The 22,206-nt window shown below is 41.6% G+C and overlaps 1 protein-coding gene across 2 annotated transcripts in view; it reads right to left on the bottom strand.

Annotated features, from left to right (window-relative positions):
* Nucleotides 1-21,678, bottom strand: part of LOC311018073 (E3 SUMO-protein ligase PIAS1-like) — a 51,541-nt gene extending 29,863 nt beyond the window's left edge. For both annotated transcript variants that reach the window (XM_084016846.1, XM_084016847.1), the window contains exon 1: nucleotides 21,644-21,678. In XM_084016846.1, coding sequence (XP_083872972.1) covers nucleotides 21,644-21,667 — 24 coding nt within the window. In that variant the 5' untranslated portion in view covers nucleotides 21,668-21,678. The remainder of the gene's footprint in view (nucleotides 1-21,643) is intronic.
* Nucleotides 21,679-22,206: the final 528 nt, after the last annotated feature.

The raw sequence follows: 22,206 nt of genomic DNA, 5'->3' as shown, positions 1-22,206 counted from the left end.
AGCACAGACGCATACAAACACACGCCCCTTAAATGACAAAGCACACAGAGCTGTTGGTGCCTGAGTGTGTGAGCTCCTGACTAATCAATTATGTGTTAACAGTTAGAATTGTTATGTACGTAATGTGTTCTGCTGGTGTCCACGGATTGAAGTCTTTGAGATCCTGTTATTTTTTATATAACGAAAGTCATTTATCGCGGGTTCCGCTGGAGTCTTGCATTTAATTGACATTTAAAATGACATATGCGAGCGCTGTGGGTTATTTTCGGTGGCCTAAACATAGCAGCTACTTTTTAGACTTGAAAAACAAAAAAACACAAAAGGTCCGACCCCATTTTTCCCTTCGAGATACAGATTTTAATACGTGAATTTACATTTCGGCACTTAGTCATCTTTTAAACTGCTGTGAAAAGTTCTCCTTAAACGTTTGTACTTATCCAAGTTTCTTGTCAAAAGCTACATTTTTACCAGATTCAAAACATGGAGCTTGAATGCATCATAACTCAAAGCAACCGTTGATGTCAGCTGTTGCAACCAAGCATGATCAGGTGCATCGAGTGTTTAGCCACACGTGTGAGGCACATATGCAGCTCCAGTCAGGTGGATCGGGTAGCGAGGGACGCATGTTGTTTGTCCTCTTGTTCTGATACCAGTATTTATTTTATTTTTAGGAATAGAGCCGAGTCACGATCTTATCTGAAGTACAAACCTGAAGCTTGTTCTCTTACCTACTGCTTCCCTACTTTACTATGCTTCTAAATGTTCATCTAAATGTGCAAATACAACAAAGACAATGTGACGGTAGCAGAACGTTTTCAGCGTGAGTGGTCCGGGTATGAATAACACTTCTCGCTCTGGTCCAACCACAGAACTGCGCTGTGTGACTAAATTGACGTATGAGCGGTAGATTTGAGGGGAACTGAAACCCCAAAAGTGTTGCAGGTTACCGTAGAACTTCTTCCACTTTTGCACATCCAGCTGTCAGCAAAACAATACGTGCTTCAAGTGACATCTACAATGCCTGAAACATAAAAAACATTTTCTGGTCAAATGTTGGTTAATATTTATTCTGTTTCATCGATCAAACGGTGAAATTAGAGACCTATAAATACTTTTCCAGAAGATATGAGAGATGGATTACCAACAGGTTAAGATTTCTCCCATTATCAGCCAAATGTCTTGCGCAAAAGCATTTTTAAGCCAGAGGATGCTATTCTGGGTGGATGAAAGATTAAAATAGAGGAAGTCTTTTAGCCCTTTTTCCACTGCAGGAACTTAACAAGCTTATCATGTTCTGCCTTCATGTCCAATGTTCTCCACCCACTTTGGATACGTCTTCCTAGAACTCAATTCTGGCACCACTCAGATGTTATTTAATGCAAATTCCAGCTCGGAAAAGACGACAGAAAAATAAAAAAGGATAACAGATCACAGTGTGCGCAGCAGAGCAAACCGGCCAACTGCGATGTGCTGGACGCCGTTTGGGCCGCAGACCAACCCGCTTGTTTTGTCCTCAGCAGTGCAGTTTATAAAACCGTCTCATTTTTCACAATAACGTAAAGAAGTGTCAGCGCCTTCTGTTGTCGTCTGTTCTACCACACACCGTTACTGTAGCCCTTTTTATACATGACATTAACTTTTGTGGAATACAGTGGAAACGCAAGAATAAACCTCGTACCTGAACCTCACGTGTGTAACCATAATCATTTCCTTCATCACGTTCCCAGAGATCACGGTGATGCCTTCGAATGTCCACAGTCCAAACAAAATGATACTCAGTCTGACAGCTTTGCTTAACGATAAGAATTAATTAAATAAGAGTATTGTTGCAGAAAACATTTTCTGTCACATCAACTGATCGTTAAGCATTGTTAGGTTCCTGTATGGAGAGGAGATTTCAGACAATCAAACGAGCTTCATGATGCTCAGTGAAAGAGCAGAGACGACTGTTTACAGACCAAACACATGCATCTTGTGTACAGCTGACACACACACACACACACACACACACACACACACACACACACACACACACACACACACACACACACACACACACACACACACACACACACACACACACACACACACACACACAGATGCTAAAAAGTGTCCGAGGTATACAACATCCAGAAACAATTACCAGTTAGGACACAGACCTGTCCTTGTCCTTTGTCACTACAAACCTACATTAAAGACACATTGGTGGAAGGGGAAAGCAAGCGAATGTAATTCTGATGCCTTCGGGGGCTGAACCACACTGCAAACACATCAGTCAAACACAGACGGCTCGTACAGCAGGAAGCTCAATCACAGGTGCAGCACGCAGGCAGCAGCTGTCTGTCTGTGGATTCTCAACATTCGGAGAAACCTGTCAGGGGGTCCGTCATTTGGACCATCCAGTATCACTCTGTCCGGCGTGCCTTGGAGAGTGCACACACATGCTGTGTGTCGGTTTGGACCGAGACACTCTCCTCTGGCGACATAAATTACCAGTTCCATGAAATATGCATATTGTAGAGAAGTCGGGGGGGATGGGGGTGAAAAAAAAAACGATTCCACTGGCTGCCCACTGTTACACCCTCTATAAAGCAAACACACACTAACGACGGACAAAAACGCACAAACACTGCCTCAAATAAACGTGACACACAAACTCTTCCACCACACTGCGGATGTGTAACATTCCTCTGGCTTCAAAAAAAAAAAAAGGGAAAACATCGGGGCGGGTGGAGGAGAGACAGATGAACAGCTCTCTCCATCTCCTCCTTTGTGCAATCCTCTCCATCTGCCAATCATTTACCTTCCCAGGACAGGTGGCCGCCCTAAACACCTCCATCTTCCCTGGTCAACAGGAGGGGAGGAGGTTTCAGAGGCTATTCAATCATCTGACAGGATGCTCCCATGGAGGAATGAGAATATGAGAATATGTTCACTGACATATAAGGCAAAGAAAAGCTGCGGAATTCTCACGTTTAAGAAGATAGTCGGCACTCTGTACACGAATCAATTATTAAAAGAGTTGCAGAGTAAGGCATTATTTGCTCAGTAATGTGGGTAAAATATGTAGATTGCTACTACAGCAAATCCTGCTGCACTTCACGAAGCTCTGGAAGTAGTGAAACAGATGACGTGTGCCTGGTTTAGTTGTGCTACTGATGAAACGATGGCTATATTACATTAATATGAGGCAGATTGATCTCCCGACCACATGGAAGTGGAAATCATTAACTCAATCACTTCAAATGTACCCTTTGGCTTAATTCACACACACAAAAATAAGCACACGGCCACAGATTCGGCTGCACTGAAAAGGCCGGTTTGAACAAAGCGTGTTTGTGTGAGATTGTGCTCCATTGTGCTGTTTTACTGAAACAACTTGACATGTAGGTGCAAAGGGAAGCTGCAACAAAGGAAGGAGGGAGACAGAGAGAGAGGATACAACACAAAGAGAATAGCTGGTGGTAACAGGGGAGTTTCTACACACACACACACACACACACACTGGTTTAAAGCCCTAGTGGAAGTTTCTGCCCTTAAACTGCACCAATTATCAACATATCGAAATGAGACAATTTTGGTTTTCCCAAAAAAATCTAACGATTCACAGCGTCCACCACAGCGATATTCTCGTCAGACCGGAAAGGCCCATAAAACGGCGTTTTGACCAACGCATGCCGCTGAAACCCTCAAAAACCACTAATTATAAGATTTCCTCAGGCGAGTAAACCGCTGCACCGAAAACTCATTTAGAAAGAGAAAGCCACAACCAGGACTGTGCAAAGAAACGTCAATACAAAGTTGCACACTGCTTTCATTTAGCTGGAGTGAGGAAGAAAACGCCATTAAAAAGGTGAATGACAATAAAATCACTTTCATAAAGTGAAGGATTGGAAAGTAATTAAAACTTTTATTGCCACACATACAAACCTCGAAGCACCAAATATGTTAACTACTGTTTAAAGTTCGGCATATTGTATCTGTTAATGTTGGATCAGGGATATCATTCTTTAGATAATGAAAACGCAACCATAACTACTCTATTATGTACTTTAGCTCTCAGGGACTTTTCCAGTACCTTTTTGAGGAACTCGGGAATTGTATTTGCTAACAAAGTTTCAGTTTTGGTTACTTTGCGGTTTTACCAAAAAAGTCCCTCTTACTCTGTGATAACCAGTGGCTGACTGCTGTAATATCGGCCTCATGAGTCATTCAGACTGCAAGAAAGCACTTGTCAATACTATTAATAGTAGGACTGGATTTCTTGTGAACTTTACTAGACAGTGTTGACAAGAAACCCACAAATACCCACAAAGATTTGATAAGGAATTGAAAAGGACTCAGATTTGACAAACAAACATTGCTCTCATGGTTCAGGCAGATGTATTGGCTGATATAAGCTTATTCCAAAGTGTTTAAGTCAAATGTTCTGTATAAAAATAGTTTATGTTATCTGCTGCTGTATCGTCATCTGATTTTTTTAAAACTCACAAATATTGGCCTCAAACATTCCTGTATGTTTTGGATTATAGTCCATAGGTCCCATGATTCTGGTCTTAAATCCACTATTTTTCACATTTCTGATTCTCTAGAATTACTTTATGTCCTTGTCTCTTGTAAAATGCTATCTTTCATTGAATTTATGTTCAAATATAATAATAGCCGTGTGAAAGAATAACAAGCGTAGTCCTTTATCCAGTCTGACTTTTGGACTTTTAGTCCTTCAAAGCTTTTTAGATGCAGTGTTGTTTCTGCCTCATACTGTTTCTCTCTTATGCGTGCTGAGACATGTTGCTTCCTTTTTCCAAAACATCTGCAGCTGACTCTGCGTCCAAGCGCCGAAAACATCAGCCCATTACGCTTTTTCAAGTTGCTATAGGCAAACAGATCGACAGAGATTTGGAGTAAACAATTCTTAATGTTATCCTTTTATTTTGCTGCTGTCATCGATAACGGTTATTTGCATCAAAACACAATTCAAATGATGCGGAATTACATGATTGTATTTTTATTTAAATATTTGCTTGGATTAAACATTTGCTGGTATGATTAGCTGCTGAGAGCTAGTGGAAGGAAGTTAAACTGTTCATAATTCACCCTCTCATATCTATAAAGTTCTTCAAACTGTATTTATTCTAGTTTCTTGCAAAAAGCTGAATTTTACAAGATTTCATTTGAACGCATCATTATACGTTATGAATTAAGTTGTCATTTACCTTCACCCAGTACTCGTTTGTTTGGAGCATGAACGCATCATAAGGTAAGTTAAAACAACCTCCGTTGGCGTTAGAAAGCATTAAAAGGGTTCTCCCGGTGGCATACCGGCCCCTGATAAAGAATCATTTTTCCCTTGGCCGATCAGACAACTGCATGAGGTATTCCACTTGCCTGAACACGGTTTACTTGACCCAGGCAGGCGTACAACATTAATGCCGAGCCCTGGCACCGATCACCAAACCCTGATACCAAGGAACTCTCTGTTGATCCTTCACAGGAAATTCAAGTTAACAAACCACAACACGCTATAAGAAGCAGCTGGTGGTGATGCAGGCCTACTTTGGGATAGACCAATATAAAACCACATATCAGTTTTCTTACAAGCTTTCTTGTAAAATTGAATATCCATATTTCCAGACTACATCCATACAAACAGCCGAATCTAAAGATGTATCTTTGTCCTTGCAGTTGTGGCCGTCTGTCCCGCCCTTAGCCAGCATTTCTGACACCTCATGAGTGACCTTAGTTCCAAAAACATACTCCGGCGTGGATAAAATTATAAAAAAAAATGACCGGACTTGTATTCCTGCTCAGAAAAAAGGTCGGGTCTGTATGGCTGTAAAGTCATTTCAACTCGTTTGTATATGACCGATCAAATCACTAACCTGGTGCAAAGAGAAACAGGAGGAAGATATTTAACCACATGCTGTTATTTGATGGACAAACATCTTCTCAGAAATAGACAGGCACTGCCAAATGGCTTTTTTAAAAACATCATTAGCCGGTTTACCGTGGACTTTGTCTCGATGTTCACTTGAGCTTGACTAGACAACCATAACTACAGTGTAATCTCTCCCAGTATGTTTGGTAGATGGTGGTTGGAGTGGAGAGAGGTGGTGTGTGGGGTGATAATTTGCTGTGTCCAGAGCTGCTGAGAATGACTGATGGAGGGATACAGGGAGGGAAGGGGGATGGGCAGAGAGAGAGAGAGAGAGAGAGAGAGAGACAGAGAGAGAGAGAGAGAGAGAGAGAGAGAGAGAGAGAGAGATGGAGAGAGAGAGAGAGACAGAGAGAGAGAGAGATGGAGAGAGAGAGAGAGAGACAGAGAGAGAGAGCAGCTGAGCCTCTAAACCTAATGAAATTCTCCACAGCTCCAGTTTTTTTGCCATCAGTTCGGTGTGGCTGGTGACATTACTGTAAATAAGATACCCATGAGCCTCATCTGCCGTTGCTATGGAGAAGAGACCAGTCAGAGGCACAACTCGAGGCTGTACCAAATTGAGATGAACTGATATCGGTCCGATACTGACTCTAATAGGTGTTGGTGACAAATGGCCGATCTGGTAACAGATTTTAATAAATAATTCAGTATATCCATGTGTTTTTACCATGTTAACAAAGCAGTGTTTCAGTCAAGCCTGATTTTGCCTGATAAAGAATTATCCCAGTCACTTCTGATTCTCACCAAAGTGCACCTTGGGAGTCGTAGTTAACGTCTCTCCTCAAGGAACAAGATATATTTTAAATGATGACTCAACTGGGGTTTCCAGCCGATCTACGACTGGGTATTTTTTGAAAATGTTCTATAATCACTTAATATAGAGATACCTTCAATCTGATACCGATAACACAACGAGTATTATTATTACTTTGTGTGAATAAAAATCTCATAGCCTTATTAGTGGAGCAACTATGTTTCTCTTTTCAAAATCCACATGAACCACTCTTTGTAAAGTCCACAGCAAAGCACTTTCTTGAAAAGAGAATACTTCACTTTTAAACGTCCTCTACTCCAGTCTGTGTGTGTGGCTCCACCGCAGGATTTTAATGATTGTGTGAAATTTTAACAGCAGCCCACAAATAAGGATGTTTGTAAAGATATGTCTTGTTTTTTCCACTGCTAAGGCGATGGTGGCACTACCGTAAAGCACTGAAATTTGGCACCATTTTCCTCAAAAGTTTGGGACCCAGCCCTGCTGTCCAAGCTTGGAAAGTGCTCCAAATGTCTGTCCTGAAAATCTAACTCTAACTTCCAAGATGCCTGAAATAACGCCTCCACACTACTCACCTTTATGGCAATAATATTTTAAAAACAGAGCACTAAACTGAAGAGAGCTGGTTTCCAATGGGTAACGTGTGAGGGGATGGGAATGAGTGACACTACTGCATCTGTCAGAGGCTTCGTTGTTATTAAAGCACTCGTATAGACACACTGCTGAAATCACTGCGACACGCACAACAACTCCTGAATGCCGATTGTTGAACACAACAATGTTTTCCCCCCTGCTGATATCAAGGAAGTAAATTGTTCAGGGAATAAAATCTAGAATCAGCACCCTACTGCGCGTTTACACCTCCTAATATGTTTAATGTCAAAATGTCTGCAGAGAAAAAAGGTCCATCATCGAATGTTTTTATCAGTGTGTTCATCTTAATTAATCACACACGGGGGGGGAAATTACTACTACACACATGCTAACAGGAAATTCACAAAAGACACACACAACAAATACTTCACGGTTATCATGCAAGGTGCTTCAGTTCAACACACGCAGAGGACGGTCACAAAGAGATGGCATGCAAGGGGCCACACACACACACACACACACACACACACACACACACACACACACACACACACACACACACACACACACACACACACACACACACACACACACACACACACACACACACACACACACACACACACACACACACACACACACACCAGGACTCACGCACAACACGCAGAGATCATTAACTTCGCAGCGATAGCATGTGCCGGCCAAATGGCTAGTGTGCGAGCAAAAACCTCAAATGCAGCGTTCAGTCACATGATTATCATACTCCGACATGCACACGGTGACGCTGTCTGCATAAAACAGCTCAACTAGCTCAAAACACATGGTTTGAAAAAGAAAATATGTTTGATAATGAAAAACATCACCCGTGCTTTGATGCAAGATTGAAAAAGGCCCATTACAAATTTAGGCTAGCTTTTTTTCCTCCATTGCCCGAGGCGACATATTACACCATAAATATGTTTTCTCCCCTTCATGACGACACCGAGAAGCAATGCGGTGAAACAGGAGTCTCGCGACCACACCTTGATTCCGGGTCTAACTAGCAGCCTTTAGCAATTTCAGAAATTTTAGACTGAAAAGTCTCACAAAGTAGTGTGAAAACATGAGCGGTCATCTTCAGGTGCACCTGAAACCTCCATGTGTCCATCACCGTGCTGCCTGGATTAACCGACGGAGGACGCTGCTGCTGATTTTCAGGGATCCATACAAATAATAACAAAATGAAACAGTAATATTACAGTATTAAAGGTTACCTTGATGACCAGTTTGAGGAGCACTGATCAAAAAACACAGTGAGAATATTGCAACTATTTTCCGTGGCAGTTTCTGTTTATTCCTCATACCTAATATGCAAATATCTGGATGCTTAGCCCCGTTTTGATTGAATAATGGCATTGCTAATGAAGCTCTGCTGACTTGGTGACATACACAATGCATTTCCTACAGCTGCTTCACAATAAAAGCCACCCACCAGTTCGCCAATGACCGATAGCCGACCCTCATTAACTGACATGATGTTGCGTGCATCGTCGTGCTCGCATGCAGCCTTTTTCCCCCATCAAGTGTCCACCACATCACTGTTAGCTGTGAGGTTGTACGCTGGTTGTCTATCTCCCATAGGCAGACAGGGGGTTTCTGCCAGTGTAGTGGAGGTCCGTTGTAACGTTAGTGAGTCTGGTCGAGAAGAGATAAATGCTTGAACTCCCGTGTCTTGATGCCACGTTCTGATTAAAGCAAAGGGGGCTGAAGCTAGAATCAACAACGGCCCAGCATCACTTCAGGTAGGCTGACATTCACCGCGGGCCAGCTAGTAAGTGACGAGCCGCTCCGCTGAGTACTGATGAGCAGCAATCAGTCAAAATTCTTATTGTGGGTTATTGCAAACATCCCCTTGTTGGGAGCTTTTAATGTGAAGCAGCAACAGCGGGAACTATTTGGTTTGCATCAGCGGTAACGTAACACAGCTGTGATACGGCTGAAAGTGATCAGTACGCAGCGATCTCTGGCAGACGCTGCCGGTTGGCGGTGGTGGTCTGCTCCGGCTACCCAATTGGCTTGGCACGGCGTGATAGGTAGCAGGGCTGGAGCAGAGCGACCCGGGCTCATGGAAAAACCCTATTATGAACAGGTAACATGGACATGGATTCATAAGAGAAGATCTGTGAACAATGAAGTGATAGAAGAACATGTATGCCTCTTTCTCTACTTGGTTAAACGTCAATGTGATGAAATAAATCAAATGTCCCCAACAGAGACCTCCTGTTGACGAAAGGCTGCCGGCATCTCATCCCAGGATGGAGAGTCATAGCAGAGATCAGCTAGCGAGAGACTGTCAAACCTCAGCTAGCGCCCCCTAGAGGCCGTGCTGATCATAACACCTAACCAGAAGGAGGTAACACCTTTGTTCAGCTGACATTGTTTGCTGCATGCTTGCTTGCAGAGCAAAAAAAAAGATCTGCTGTACTTTACATGGTTTTGAGGAGGTGAACAGTAATGCAGTTCTTTTGAGTCCCAGGAGACTGGGAGATGGTGAGGCTAATAATGTTGTGCCAAGCAGTTTCTGCAAAGGTTCTGCAGGATGTGTGTGTTTGTGAGTGGGTGTGTGCAGAGGATATGTAGGCAGATTGGAGGGGGGGGGGGCTTGCACACTACCTGGCCATTATATAAAGCTCCCACTCTCAGCTAGAGGGCTCTGTACTGAGTGCCAACTCCCTCCCCATCCTCCTCCCCTCTCTGTCCTCCCATCCCCCCACCTCTTAGCCTTCCAGCTACTCTGACTCAGGCTAAACTCTGAAATACCTCCGTCTGTTGTTTTCTCTCCCTTCTTCCCTCCGTGGTATCACAATCACGGCGTGCATTGTGGATCAAACAAAAGACGGGAGTTTGGGATTCAACTATGGATTCCTTCCACCGAGCAGGATCAGTTCACGCAAACCCAGCTGGACCGAGTTCAGAATGACTTCTCTCTTAACCATTAGCACGTTAAATGCTGTGCCATCACACCTGAGGCTGCAGAGGTCTAGTCCCAGCATGCCACAGGCATGAAAACCCCGGCACAAAGATGTGATGACAAAGAAGGTTTTTGAATCTGGTGCCAAAACAGTGCACGTACACGCTGCTGGTGGCAACCGAACAACACGGATCTGCCGTCACATACGTGGACAAACATTGGCAGGAAAACGTCTGACGAACGCCCGGTTCAGACTGCACGGTATTTGTGTACGATGGCCACTATGTCAGATTAGGTGATTATAGTCTTGGCCAAGAGACATGACAGACATGCCGGTCCTCGACCAATCATCAGCTGCTCGTCTTTCAGGACTTGAATGTGAAGTCATCCCTCCCCTTGCTGAAGTGCCTCTGCTATTTCTTTCGTCTTTCTTTCTTCCCTATGTCGCAATCGTCACTCAAGGAAACATCAAAGAGGAAGGGGTGTTATGGCAATAGTGCCATACATTTTTCCCTCTATTTCACAATTCCACCAATGTTGTTCCTCTTTCACTTCATTCCTATTGGCCAAAAAAATCCAACATGCTGGAGTTACTGTCTTGTTCTTGACGTGGCGTCGGTTGTCGTCTGCTATGACACACTTGACGGTATAAAACTATCGTTATTAGGGGTGAGTATTGGCAAGAACCTCATGATACGATACATATCACAATACTTTGGTCACAATACGATACGTATCACGATATTGCGATATAAATAAAGATGAAAACGCAAGTACCTGTATAAATGTACATCAGATGATATTGATCAGAGGTCAAATTGAGTCAAAACTATTTTATTCAAAACAGCCTCTCCATTTTATTGATTCCCATGAAACTCACTGGAATAAATATTAATGTAAAATCTACGCGTGTCTACGCGTCTAAACATGAATCTTTTTTTTTTTAAATTGATCTTTGGAGTTGAAAAATCAATATTGTATTGGGCAGCAAAGTATTGCGATATATTGCCATATCTATATTTTTACCCACCCCTGATCGTTATCCTTCCCCCAAATGAGCCAGCACGCCCACCAGGCTACAATCAGGCTGTGATTGTGAGGTCCAAACCAGGGATAAGAAGTGGCAACGAGGTACAAACAATCAGGCGGGGGGAGGGGGGATTGACCTCACCCCTGGGCTGATGAAAGAAGGAAGGAATGGAACCGGAGAACAAAGACAGTATTCGCCAAAAACCCCAGTGCACTGGTGTGGTGAGAAAATGAAGGAGAGTGGGAAGACACCCATTGAGCTCGTCCTCTGCAGTGTAGAGTGTTAATCCTGCAGAGTTGGCGGAGGTCCGCAGACACCGAGATGAAGGAGAATGGTGGAGACGGGAGTCTGGACGAGACAGTAGGCTGAGACTAAAGGCAGCAAACATGTTGTGGGTAGAATAAAAGAGCACAGATGCCCTTTTATTATTAAAGTGGCCCCTCTGATGTTGGTGCTACAGATCAGGACCACCTGAGAACTGGGAATGCTTTTCCTGTAGTCTAGTCCCGAGCTTCATTCAGAGAGCGAAGGCAGTCTCGGTCGGTGAAGGTCGGTCCGTCCTGAATCACGTCTCCCAACTCAATTTCTACTTAAGTCTCACTACAGATGCATGAAAGAAAACGTGCTGTAATTAGTTTGTTGATGCTTTATGATGCAGAGAAAGTTATTTCAATATTAATCATGTTTTGCTAAAGTAGATGAAGAAAAAAACAATCTGATATTTGGTTATGTGTGGTTCTGAGCTAAATTAAAAACGTTTTAATCCCACATGACTTGTAGTGTTGTGATTTAAGTATATCAAAATATGAAAAAACATTTTTTTATTTATTTGTGTTCTTAGATTAGCAACTTTATTGTGTATGCATGCTGTTAGTGTCAGCTTAACAGGCATATGTTTAAATGGATATGAACTTTTAATTGATTTTAATTATTAATGCTTAAAAAACAACAGCATCTAAGTAACTCCTTTGGCACTAGACAGTAACAAACTGTATGGCAGATGACACAGAGCTGCAGAGAGCCTATAATGGTTTTGCCAGCTCTATTGAAAACCGCAAAAGTCATTTTTGGAAATACTTTGCTTCTGAGGCAATATCAGTGATGGACAGTAATGGTCTTTCACAATGATGGTACCTTTTGGATAATGACTTAGAACTGCAAATGCATATAGTTCTCCTCACACCACCACCAGCTTTATCCAGCATCCTTTAACACATTTAAATACTGGACATCATGCAAAGCAAATTGTTCCACAGAATCATTTTTAAATTTGAATAAAACTATATTCATTGGCAGCCGTTAAACGGTTTACAGGAACTGTGTGTGTTAATGAAGTAAAGAAGCAGACACACACACGTTATTCCAGAAGTCGCATGGCTTCTTTGACCTGTTTTATGTCCTGTTGTTACAAAATTGAATGAAACACACCAACTTATTTGAGCTGTCATTTTACGAGGGAGATTTTTTTTGCAAGAAACGGCTGCCAAAAAAACCCACAGCACTCGATATCAGACAGTGAGCTGCAGCCCAAGTAGACGTTTGCCAGCGGTAGGATAACCAAACAGTTTGGCAAAAGCAGAAGCATTAGGGGTGTGAGTCTTTGGCTTCACAGCGATTCGATTCAAGGACAAATTTTTTGGAACGATTTGATTCTGTAATCTACAATTAGACTCCGTCACTTTTAACCAAAATTCTATATCCATGAAATAAACATGCAATAATGCGAGTGAGACTATCTGTATTCTTCTGAAAGGTGAAAAATAAACAGACCACAGAATTACTTACTTCATATTTATTCTATAAAAAAGTAGCCCCGCATAATATTTTATGCTGAATACAAAAATGTTATTAAACATTGCTTGGTTATTTTGAACATTTTTCAGTAGGCTTCATGCTGGCAGGGGAGAAAGTGTCTTAAAAGTCTTAAAACATTAATCAAAATTAAGAATCACAATTCATAAGATTTAACGCATTTATATGGGTTATTGGTGAAGCCAAAACGATTCATTGTATTTGTTTATTTTAGCAGGTGGATTTAGTAGAATCCTAGGACTGACAATCGATTCATCGATACATCTCATGAATGGTTGAACTACTAAGCAGCATGGATTAAAAAGCTGCAGGTCTGTGCTGGGAACAAACTCACTGGGACCGTTAGAAGCAACTCATAAGAAAACTAGAACGGCACTCAGACAATGATGCATTCAGGTGCTCCTCGGATGGCCCCGTTTCTCAAGTGTGAAGTTGACTTTAGTGAGTTCATGAGCTCTTATACGTAATGTGGAAACATATAAGATGTGTTGTATTTTAGTGCTTAAAGAACACTGTAAGCTGTTTTTTCAAGTTGTTGTTCTGACATGGGGCTGCACGGTGGTGTAGTGGGTAGCACTGTCGCCTCACAGCAAGAGGGTCCCGGGTTCGATCCCCGGGTCGGCCCCGGGTTCCTTCTGTATGGAGTTTGCATGTTCTCCCCGTGTAAGCGTGGGTTCTCTCCGGGTTCTCCGGCTTCCTCCCACAGTCCAAAGACATGCAGGATGGGGATAGGTTCATTGGTGACTCTAAATTGCCCGTAGGTGTGAATGTGAGTGTGAATGGTTGTCTGTCTCTATATGTCGGCCCTGTGATAGACTGGCGACCTGTCCAGGGTGTACCCTGCCTTTGCCCAATGACAGCTGGGATCGGCTCCAGCCCCCCCGCGACCCTGAATACAGGATAAGCGGTAGACAATGGATGGATGGATGGATGGATGTTCTGACATGGTGGGGCTTTGGTTTTCTGATTATATCGATATCACACAAATGCAGCACGAAAATCAAACCTCCTTGGCGGAGGTAACCAACCGATTTTATGTTGATTTTATGATGTTTTCCTATTGGAAATGTAACCGTGATGGGTTGTTGTATGCAGGTTTCAGCTGCTGTCCACTCTTCTCAGTATGGAGTACCAGAACTGAATGGTTTACTGGTCCCGGACCGACCCGGTCTACTTCTCCCCCGGTAAACGCTGCTATTAACACTGTCAGTTAGGCCTGGGTATTGTAATCGGCTAAGAACAAGCAAACTATTCTTTTTTAACCCGAGAAAATTAGGCCACGCTACTAAGACGTATCAGTGTTAAATATCATCTTGACCTAAATGTCACTGATATTACTGCCATCTTGTTATCTGTGCTGCCCTCCTTCACTTCACTTTCACTGCACACGCTGAACTAAATAAAACCACATTCGTAGGAAATTAGTTCCTCAGTCTTCTGCTGGTATCAATCAGTGGCGATTACTCACAGAAAATGTGTTTTTACAGCATAAAAATCACACCAAAGTACTGAATGCGATACGTGACCCACTGGATCCTCTCGACCATTTAATTCTATCCTTCAAGCAAAGCATACAAAGCTGTTTTCTGAACGATGCATAGGGGTTTTGATGCTGCTTCCTAAAGAATAAAGAGTGTTTGGTGAATCGGTGTCTTAAGCTGCAGTCCCTCAGGTCAAAGGTCACTGGAGAGGCCACAGCAGGCACTCTCTTCTATTATTAGCCATCAACCCTTGAAGCTGACTGTTTAGGACTCAACAGAAACATCTTTACTAGTCGGTTTAATTCTCCCAGAGATCCAGGATCTCTTCCTTACGTGAAAGGCTGTTTCCTGTATGACGTTCAATAAACTTAACAGACAAACACCTGATGTGTGTCTTTTCATTTGATGACATAGCTTGATATTAAATGTATTTTTCATTTATCTTCAAGCAAAAGCATAAATACTTTTTTATGTAAAGGCGATGCATACATTTTGTTTCTCAAAATAAGTCAGCATCTCTATTTTACTACAACTTTGTTGTTTATTTTGTGCCTTTTACCTGCAGGAAGGCACATCAACACCCCAGAAAACACACATAACCAATTAGGAGGGTCAGGCTATTTATTAAGTCACTGTAGATTTTAAATATTTCCATACTTCTATGCAACTAGATGTGCAGGTTTATGCTGCAAGGTGTCTGTTTAAGGTTTGGAGTAGCTTCTATCAGGCAACACGACGTCAAACAACGAAGGTGATCTCTATGCGTGTCACACTAAAACTTATCTGCCACATTAATGTGAATCATAAGTTAATTATGAGTCAAGAATAACAAAAGTGATGCTATAATTCAAACCTGAGATTGATGAACAAACACACCAGACTCATAAAGCCTGACAACGACAAGAAGACATCTTTTTTTAAGTTAATTTATCCCTCTCGATTCACACCACTTGTTTGATATTTAAAAACCTCACAAAATAATCTGCCCGGAGGGTAGCCAGTAAAAAAAAAAAAAATGCCTGGCTGTTTCTCCCTTCACTGGGAAACACACAATCGAGTTCCAAACGGCAACCTACCCAAGTCTGTCTCAAATGTGACACGTTTCCATGGCAACGGGACTGTGTAACAAAATCGCCACAGGACTTCAGAAGCAAAGCTCCATCTCGCCGAAAAAGCCTCACAGAGAAGCCGGCGGGCTGCAGACGAGACGTGCTCCACCCGGCCGGACGTACAGGAGGACATATGTAACGGGAAAGTGTCAAAGCACGTTTGATATCTTTATCTGGCAGCCTGTCGATGAACTTCAAGGAAAATTAACTCTACAACAACAGTTGGTTCAGCACCTCTGACATTGTGAGGGGTTTTTTTTCATTCAGCTATCCGATGCCACGGATCTTACATCCAATAACATATTACATTGTGTTCGTGTCTGAGGTGATACCCGTGAAAAAACACCCTCAAAAAATCTCTTAATCACCGAGCACGAGCAGTTATCATCCACTCTGGCGACTTCCAACGTCTTAATTGTCTTTAAACCGAAAATTAACCGCTGCGCTAAAGACAGCGACAACGAGAGCAATAGGCAGGTGCTGAAAGGATGTAGGGGAGCGGAGACGAGGGCCTCTATCATTAGGGATTAACCTAGCCACAGGCTCTACAAATAGACTGTCTCCACCTATAAGCCGCCAGCGCACAGACGGTTATTTGTATTGCCAGGTTGCTGCTGCAGAGAGCAGAGCTGACGGTTCAAAGAAGCCGAGGTGCGTCGGGACTCCAGTGAAATACAAAAAATGCGATGCAACAGGACACATTTGGGGAAGAACTGGCAACATCAGAGTCTCTCACAACCACTGGGTTTTTTTCTCCAAGATGACTGCCTCACAGATTTATGAAATTTGGTGAACAAGCTGTAATAATATGTAGCCGACGGGCCTGATCAGACGTGAGGCGCGCCGCAGCGCCTTTCTGTCGCCCCATCATACAGAACGTTTTTTGTTTCGTTGCAGTTTTACTGTGTCATTTTATTTTAGTTGCTTGGCAACCACCAATGAGTGTTCAGTGCTAAGGTTAGTTATTCCAAATCTCAAGTACGACACTAATTTGTCTCCTACTTTTTTACTGTTCGGATCATGATAATAAGTGATGGTAAAGTCGTATCGCTCTGGGTATCCAGCGCTAAAAACACCCGCGAAGCAACGTGAAAGCAACGTACAAATGCTTCACTCTCATTGAAAACAGCAGGACGCAGGCTGCTAAAGTGCTCTGTCAGGTCATAAGGCAACCGTGAACAAATCATGTTACAAGATCACATGAACAGTTTCTAGGCCAATTACAACTAAAAAACTACTAAACTCAATAAAAAAGAGCTCAAATCCTCATCAAAACCCATGTCAAACCCTTACATCGGCAACAGAAACACATCATGAGGACACAAGGATTGGGTGAAGTCAGAAAACCAAATACACAAACGTCAACAATGATGACGTCAATTTGTGTAAGTCCTGTTAACGATGATTCATTCAAATATTTCTCAAATTTAATGAGTCAATAATAATCTGAGTGAGTGGATACAACAAGTTGACTGATTTTTGTATCTGTATTTGTGACTATAATGTGAGAGCTTGTCTGCTTCAAAATCTCTGCTAAATATTAACAAAAGCAGCCCAAATTTAATCCACCAGCCCCCCAAAAACAACCAACCTGGCAACCGGAATTTATTAAGAGTGGAAATGATCTTAAATAATTTATTGTTCAACATTCCCTTGTTATAACCTCTGAATTGCAAATATCTACAGCTTCTCTTTAGTAAACTGAATATGTTTGAGCTGTTTGTCAGATAAAATATGCAATTTGACGGCGTTACGTTGGGCTTTAGGGAACTATTTTCTGACATTTTACAGACCAAACGATTAGCTGTGCCTTTGGAACACATGCTGGATTCCATCATTTTGCCCATAACTACAATTCTGGAGGGGAAAGTGTGTTTTTTTAATACTGAAATTGAAATGATAAAGCAGGTAAAGCCATATTACTAGAGCTGAATCAATTAGGTGGTTATCTGAAGCTTAATCAGCACCTATTCTCATAATCATTTTATCATTAAATGTTTTTTCCCCACAAAGAAACTGCCAATCTTTTCTGGTTTCAGCTTCCAATTTGTGAGATTCTGCAGATTTGGGGTATTTTTATGAACAAGTAAGAAAAAAGGATTCATCTATGAAGGGAGTAAAATAAACAGCAGATGAGTTAATAATAATTATTTGTTTCAGCCCCATATGTTACCGAGCAAATAGCTACGTTACGAACTTCCCTTTTCATTAATATTCTCAGAGCTCCTCAGCTCTCTCTCCATCTCGTTGTGGTGATCTGGTGGTTCCTGCCTCACACTGTCTCGGCTGTATGTTGCTGCAAAAAGCAGGAGAAAGACCTGCCGAGTGCACAACGTCACAGCGGCTTTCCACACCACCGGTGCTTACGGAGAGAAGAGACTCCGTCTCAGGGGTGAAACAGCAGCAAAATGACCCCGAGATGCACCGGAGATGCTAATGTTTAACTATTTCATCTTTTCACATCTTAATGTGTGAATTATGACGAAGAAAGAGATAAAACAGAGAATGATTGCTCTAACATTACAACATGAACATGTCTTCAATGAAACCGCAGAGCGGGACACAGTAGAAATGCGTTAAATGCAACACAGCGTAATCAAACACGACCCGTCAACGCTGTCAGAAGTCTGACCTGCTGTGAAAAGCTCCCAGTGTTAAAGATGTCCTTGTCCTACTCCAGAAATCTAAAAATACTGAGTGTGAAGGTTTAAATTGGGTTGTTGCAAACTGAATTCAACCAAGTTCAAACATTTGCTCTTTAAATTATTTGTATTGTTCGATTTTCATCAAATTTTTTACACATTTTTTTCCAAAAACTGAGACCTTTTGACCTGAAGAGGAAGTTAAGATAGAATAAGTCAGACTTTGATCTTATTCTCAGTTGTGTTAGAACTATCATGGGTGTACAGTGAACGAGGAGGGGACTAATCGGTGTCTGGTAACGCCCCACGTCTGACACGTCTCCGTGCTCAGTAAATGTGAGATGCCCTAAAACGTTAACACTTAAAAACGTTGTAGTATGTGTTTAGACAGCAAGGAGTCACGAGTTAGAATAATAAGAAAAGAAAAGAGTGGTGGTGTCAATGAACTAATGACTGTTCCCTCTCGTCTGGTCACAAACCGACTGAACAAAGCTTCTTAAAAACAAAACAACAACATGTTTCCATCTATGAAATGTTTAACTTTTAATACTCACTGATAAAAATATGGTTATTGCTCAGGACGGAAGGCTCGTTAAGGAGTCTCGTCTGTCTGCATTTTGGTTTAATATTTTCATGTAAAAATTATTTACATTCACACTTGTTTTTAATGGAAAAAAAACCTCACATTTAGCAACTTGAGGTACTTAACAATTAAAGATTAGAGTGTAACTCTTTGCTGAGGAGTTATGTCGAGATCAGCTTGGGAATGGGACATTATGATCAATTAAGGTCACAATTACCTTGTGATTCACGATATGATCCCGATCATCGTAAAATGTGCATAAAACTTTAAATAGCAGTAAAAGAATAAACTGGAATCACTTTCCATTCCGTTAAGAAACAAATATTTGTATTGTGTCAAAGATAAGACATCTGAACATCCTTTTTAGTGAAAAAAGGTCAAATAATCTTATTAATATTCAATATTATTATAAGATGATCATAAATCATAAGGTTTCCCTGCATAAATAAAGCACAAATAAAATAAATGTATTCCTGTATCCTGAATGTATCAAAATCAGGCTCCATTTTTCATGTGTCTACAATGATAATGAGCTTGGACGCTTTTTCAAGCAACATGTGACCATATTTGCGATGATCTTGATAATTTTACCAGCGATATCATCATATATCGTCCCATCTCTACCTACAACTATGAAAAATATATTTTCAGAGACGTGCTATTGACTCATAACGTCCTGTGAGAAGAAACCAATATTTTAAACACGTCTTCCTTACGTAGATCTCACACTGACTGGTTTAACAATGAGGCTAAACTCATCTGGGAGAGACGGTAAGAGTAAGAGCACATTTCCACATTCATGACAAAACAACAACAAATCATCAAATCAATTAGCAGGTTTATTGTTTCATCTTTTTTTTCACACAGCTTTCACACATTTTTAAATTCGCTAAAAGGGTCCAGATAACGACCCTGCCATTAATTTTATCCAGCTTGCAAATTTCTCTGATCCCTGTAATATAATTTAAAAATAATCATGAAGCTGTTAATATAATATAGAAATAAACTATCCGTGCAAATCAGTCCACAGCAGAATGTGACGTTAACATCATCGACAGAAGTAGCCGAGCAGCCACGCTTCCTGTTCGCGTGGACACGAACATTCTGCCATTTTCCATTTTTAACAACACGACCTAGAGAATAAAAACTCCCAAGCAGGGCTGAAACCATCTGACTGATACTGAAAATGATTGTCAGTTGCTACCCCGGCAAATATATTATGAAAAATCCATAAATGCTAACGTTTAAGAAGCTGTGACCATCTCTCTCCCCATTACACTGTACTATCATTAATCGGGGAAGGCTTATAATAGTTGGACCACATGTGGCTTGTGAAAGGAGGCCGAGGGTGTAGCTTTATTACAGTCTGTACAGCAGCCAAACAGCTGGCACGAAGCAGCACGTATAGATCCACAGATCCCAGGCAGGCGGTGGACACAGGGGGAAAGTCTAAAAATAGACCCCCAGACTCAATCGATAACTTAGATATGTTCCTGCTATTAAAGTTAAATTAAAACAGTTACGTCACCGCTGATGAATAACAAGTGGTGGAATCTACTCAAGCGTATGTATGTGGTATGTGTGCTTTACTTACTTCAATCAAATTCTACAGTATTCACACGCCAAATATCATCTGTTTTACTGTAATTGTCTGACAGCTTTAGTCACTTCTCAGATTATAGATTTTCCTGCTCCTTCAGCTGAAAACAGGCAACCTGTTTTTTTCTGCCTTTTTTAAATAGAATATATTATTTGTTATAGAATATGATATATTGCTGTGAAGTAACCGACCCAGCAGTACATACAACAGGTGTATTTAACATCAACATCTGCAGCAGCAAAATGCAACATACACATTAATGCAGCGATAATATTATATATATATATATATATATATATACACAAAAACACAGACTGTTTTAGTGCATAGTGTATATATGAATGCAGATCATATTTACACATGTTTTTGTTCATACAGTTGATTCGTGCATTAGTACTTTTACTCCAGTTCGGGATCTGAACACTTCTTCCAGCGGTGTGAGTGTACGTGCGAGCGGCCCACCGGGACGCTTCGCTGATATAACGGTCGATCAGCTGCACCGTTATGTGCGCCGTTACACGTTCACACCGTATCAACAGGTAAAGAGAGACACGCCGGTATCAACAACCAGGCCGGGGAACACGTCGCTTCAGCCGCAGACCGACTCGTCCTCTATCCGCTGCTAGAGAAAAGTTTATAATCAGTCATTGGTCGGGAATAATCCGTCCATGCGTGCGTGCGTGTGTGTGCGTGTTTTCAAACCGCTGTCACAGTGAGACAGTCCGGGGAAGGCGAGCTGCCGTTATTATTCCTCCTAAAATAAAACATATATATATAAAATCACACCGGGGACAGACAGTTGTGATGCCCCGGAGAGAGCCGCTGTCCCCGCGGTAAAACACCCGCACGGAGGATGGGTGATAAAGTGGAGCCGCGCCGGCAGCCGCCGCCGGAGAAACGCTCCCGTTTCCCGACGAACACCAGCGCGTCTCAATATCAACATAAACATGCTCGTGCAAGCTTCGGCGCGCGCGGATTCAATAAAAGTTGCCGCTGCGTTTCATCGACAAACGCTGAAATGTGTCAACGTCACGGCCTCCCGAGACTTTACATCACTGACGCGCCGTGTGACCTGGCAAGAAAAACGCTCGCTAACCGACTAAAATTAAAATGATTTCAGGCTGCGCCTTACCTTCAGTTCCGCACTCTCCGCCATCTTGTATTTTTTTTATTTTTTTTTATTTTCTTACGCATGCGTGGTGAGGTGCTGTCACATGACTGGAACGCGCAGAGCTGCCTGCGTGAACGTGCGGAGGTGCGTTCAGGGACACAAATGATTATAGGAAAAATATTTGTATAGCGTTACAGAAAGAAAGAATTATAATAATCATAATCATAAAAATAACAATAATAATAATTTAAATAATAATAACAATTATAGTTTTATTGTTATTATTTTATGATATACGTGGGCTTAAAAAAAGATAATTTAACCAAAAATAAAACAATTAACTAGCGATTAAAACAGGGCAAAGTGTAATAACTAATCCTCACGTTGAATGAAGTTCACTCATGCATCTAATGATGAAAATTATGAGTGAATGCAATTGAAAGCCCCAGAAAGTAAGTGGGTCTTGAGTTCTGTCACTTTGCAGTGTAATGATGTCTCTTATGTATTTTTACTTTTCATCTTATTTAAGTTTAACATTCTCTTATTATTATTTATTTTACTTTATTCGTGTATCTTTACTTATG

The sequence above is a fragment of the Eutrigla gurnardus genome, assembly GCF_963514095.1.
Source record: "Eutrigla gurnardus genome assembly, chromosome: 1".
Classification (NCBI taxonomy): Eukaryota; Metazoa; Chordata; class Actinopteri; order Perciformes; family Triglidae; genus Eutrigla; species Eutrigla gurnardus.
Note: the sequence above shows the minus strand (reverse complement) of the source record. Positions and strands in the feature narration are given on the sequence as shown.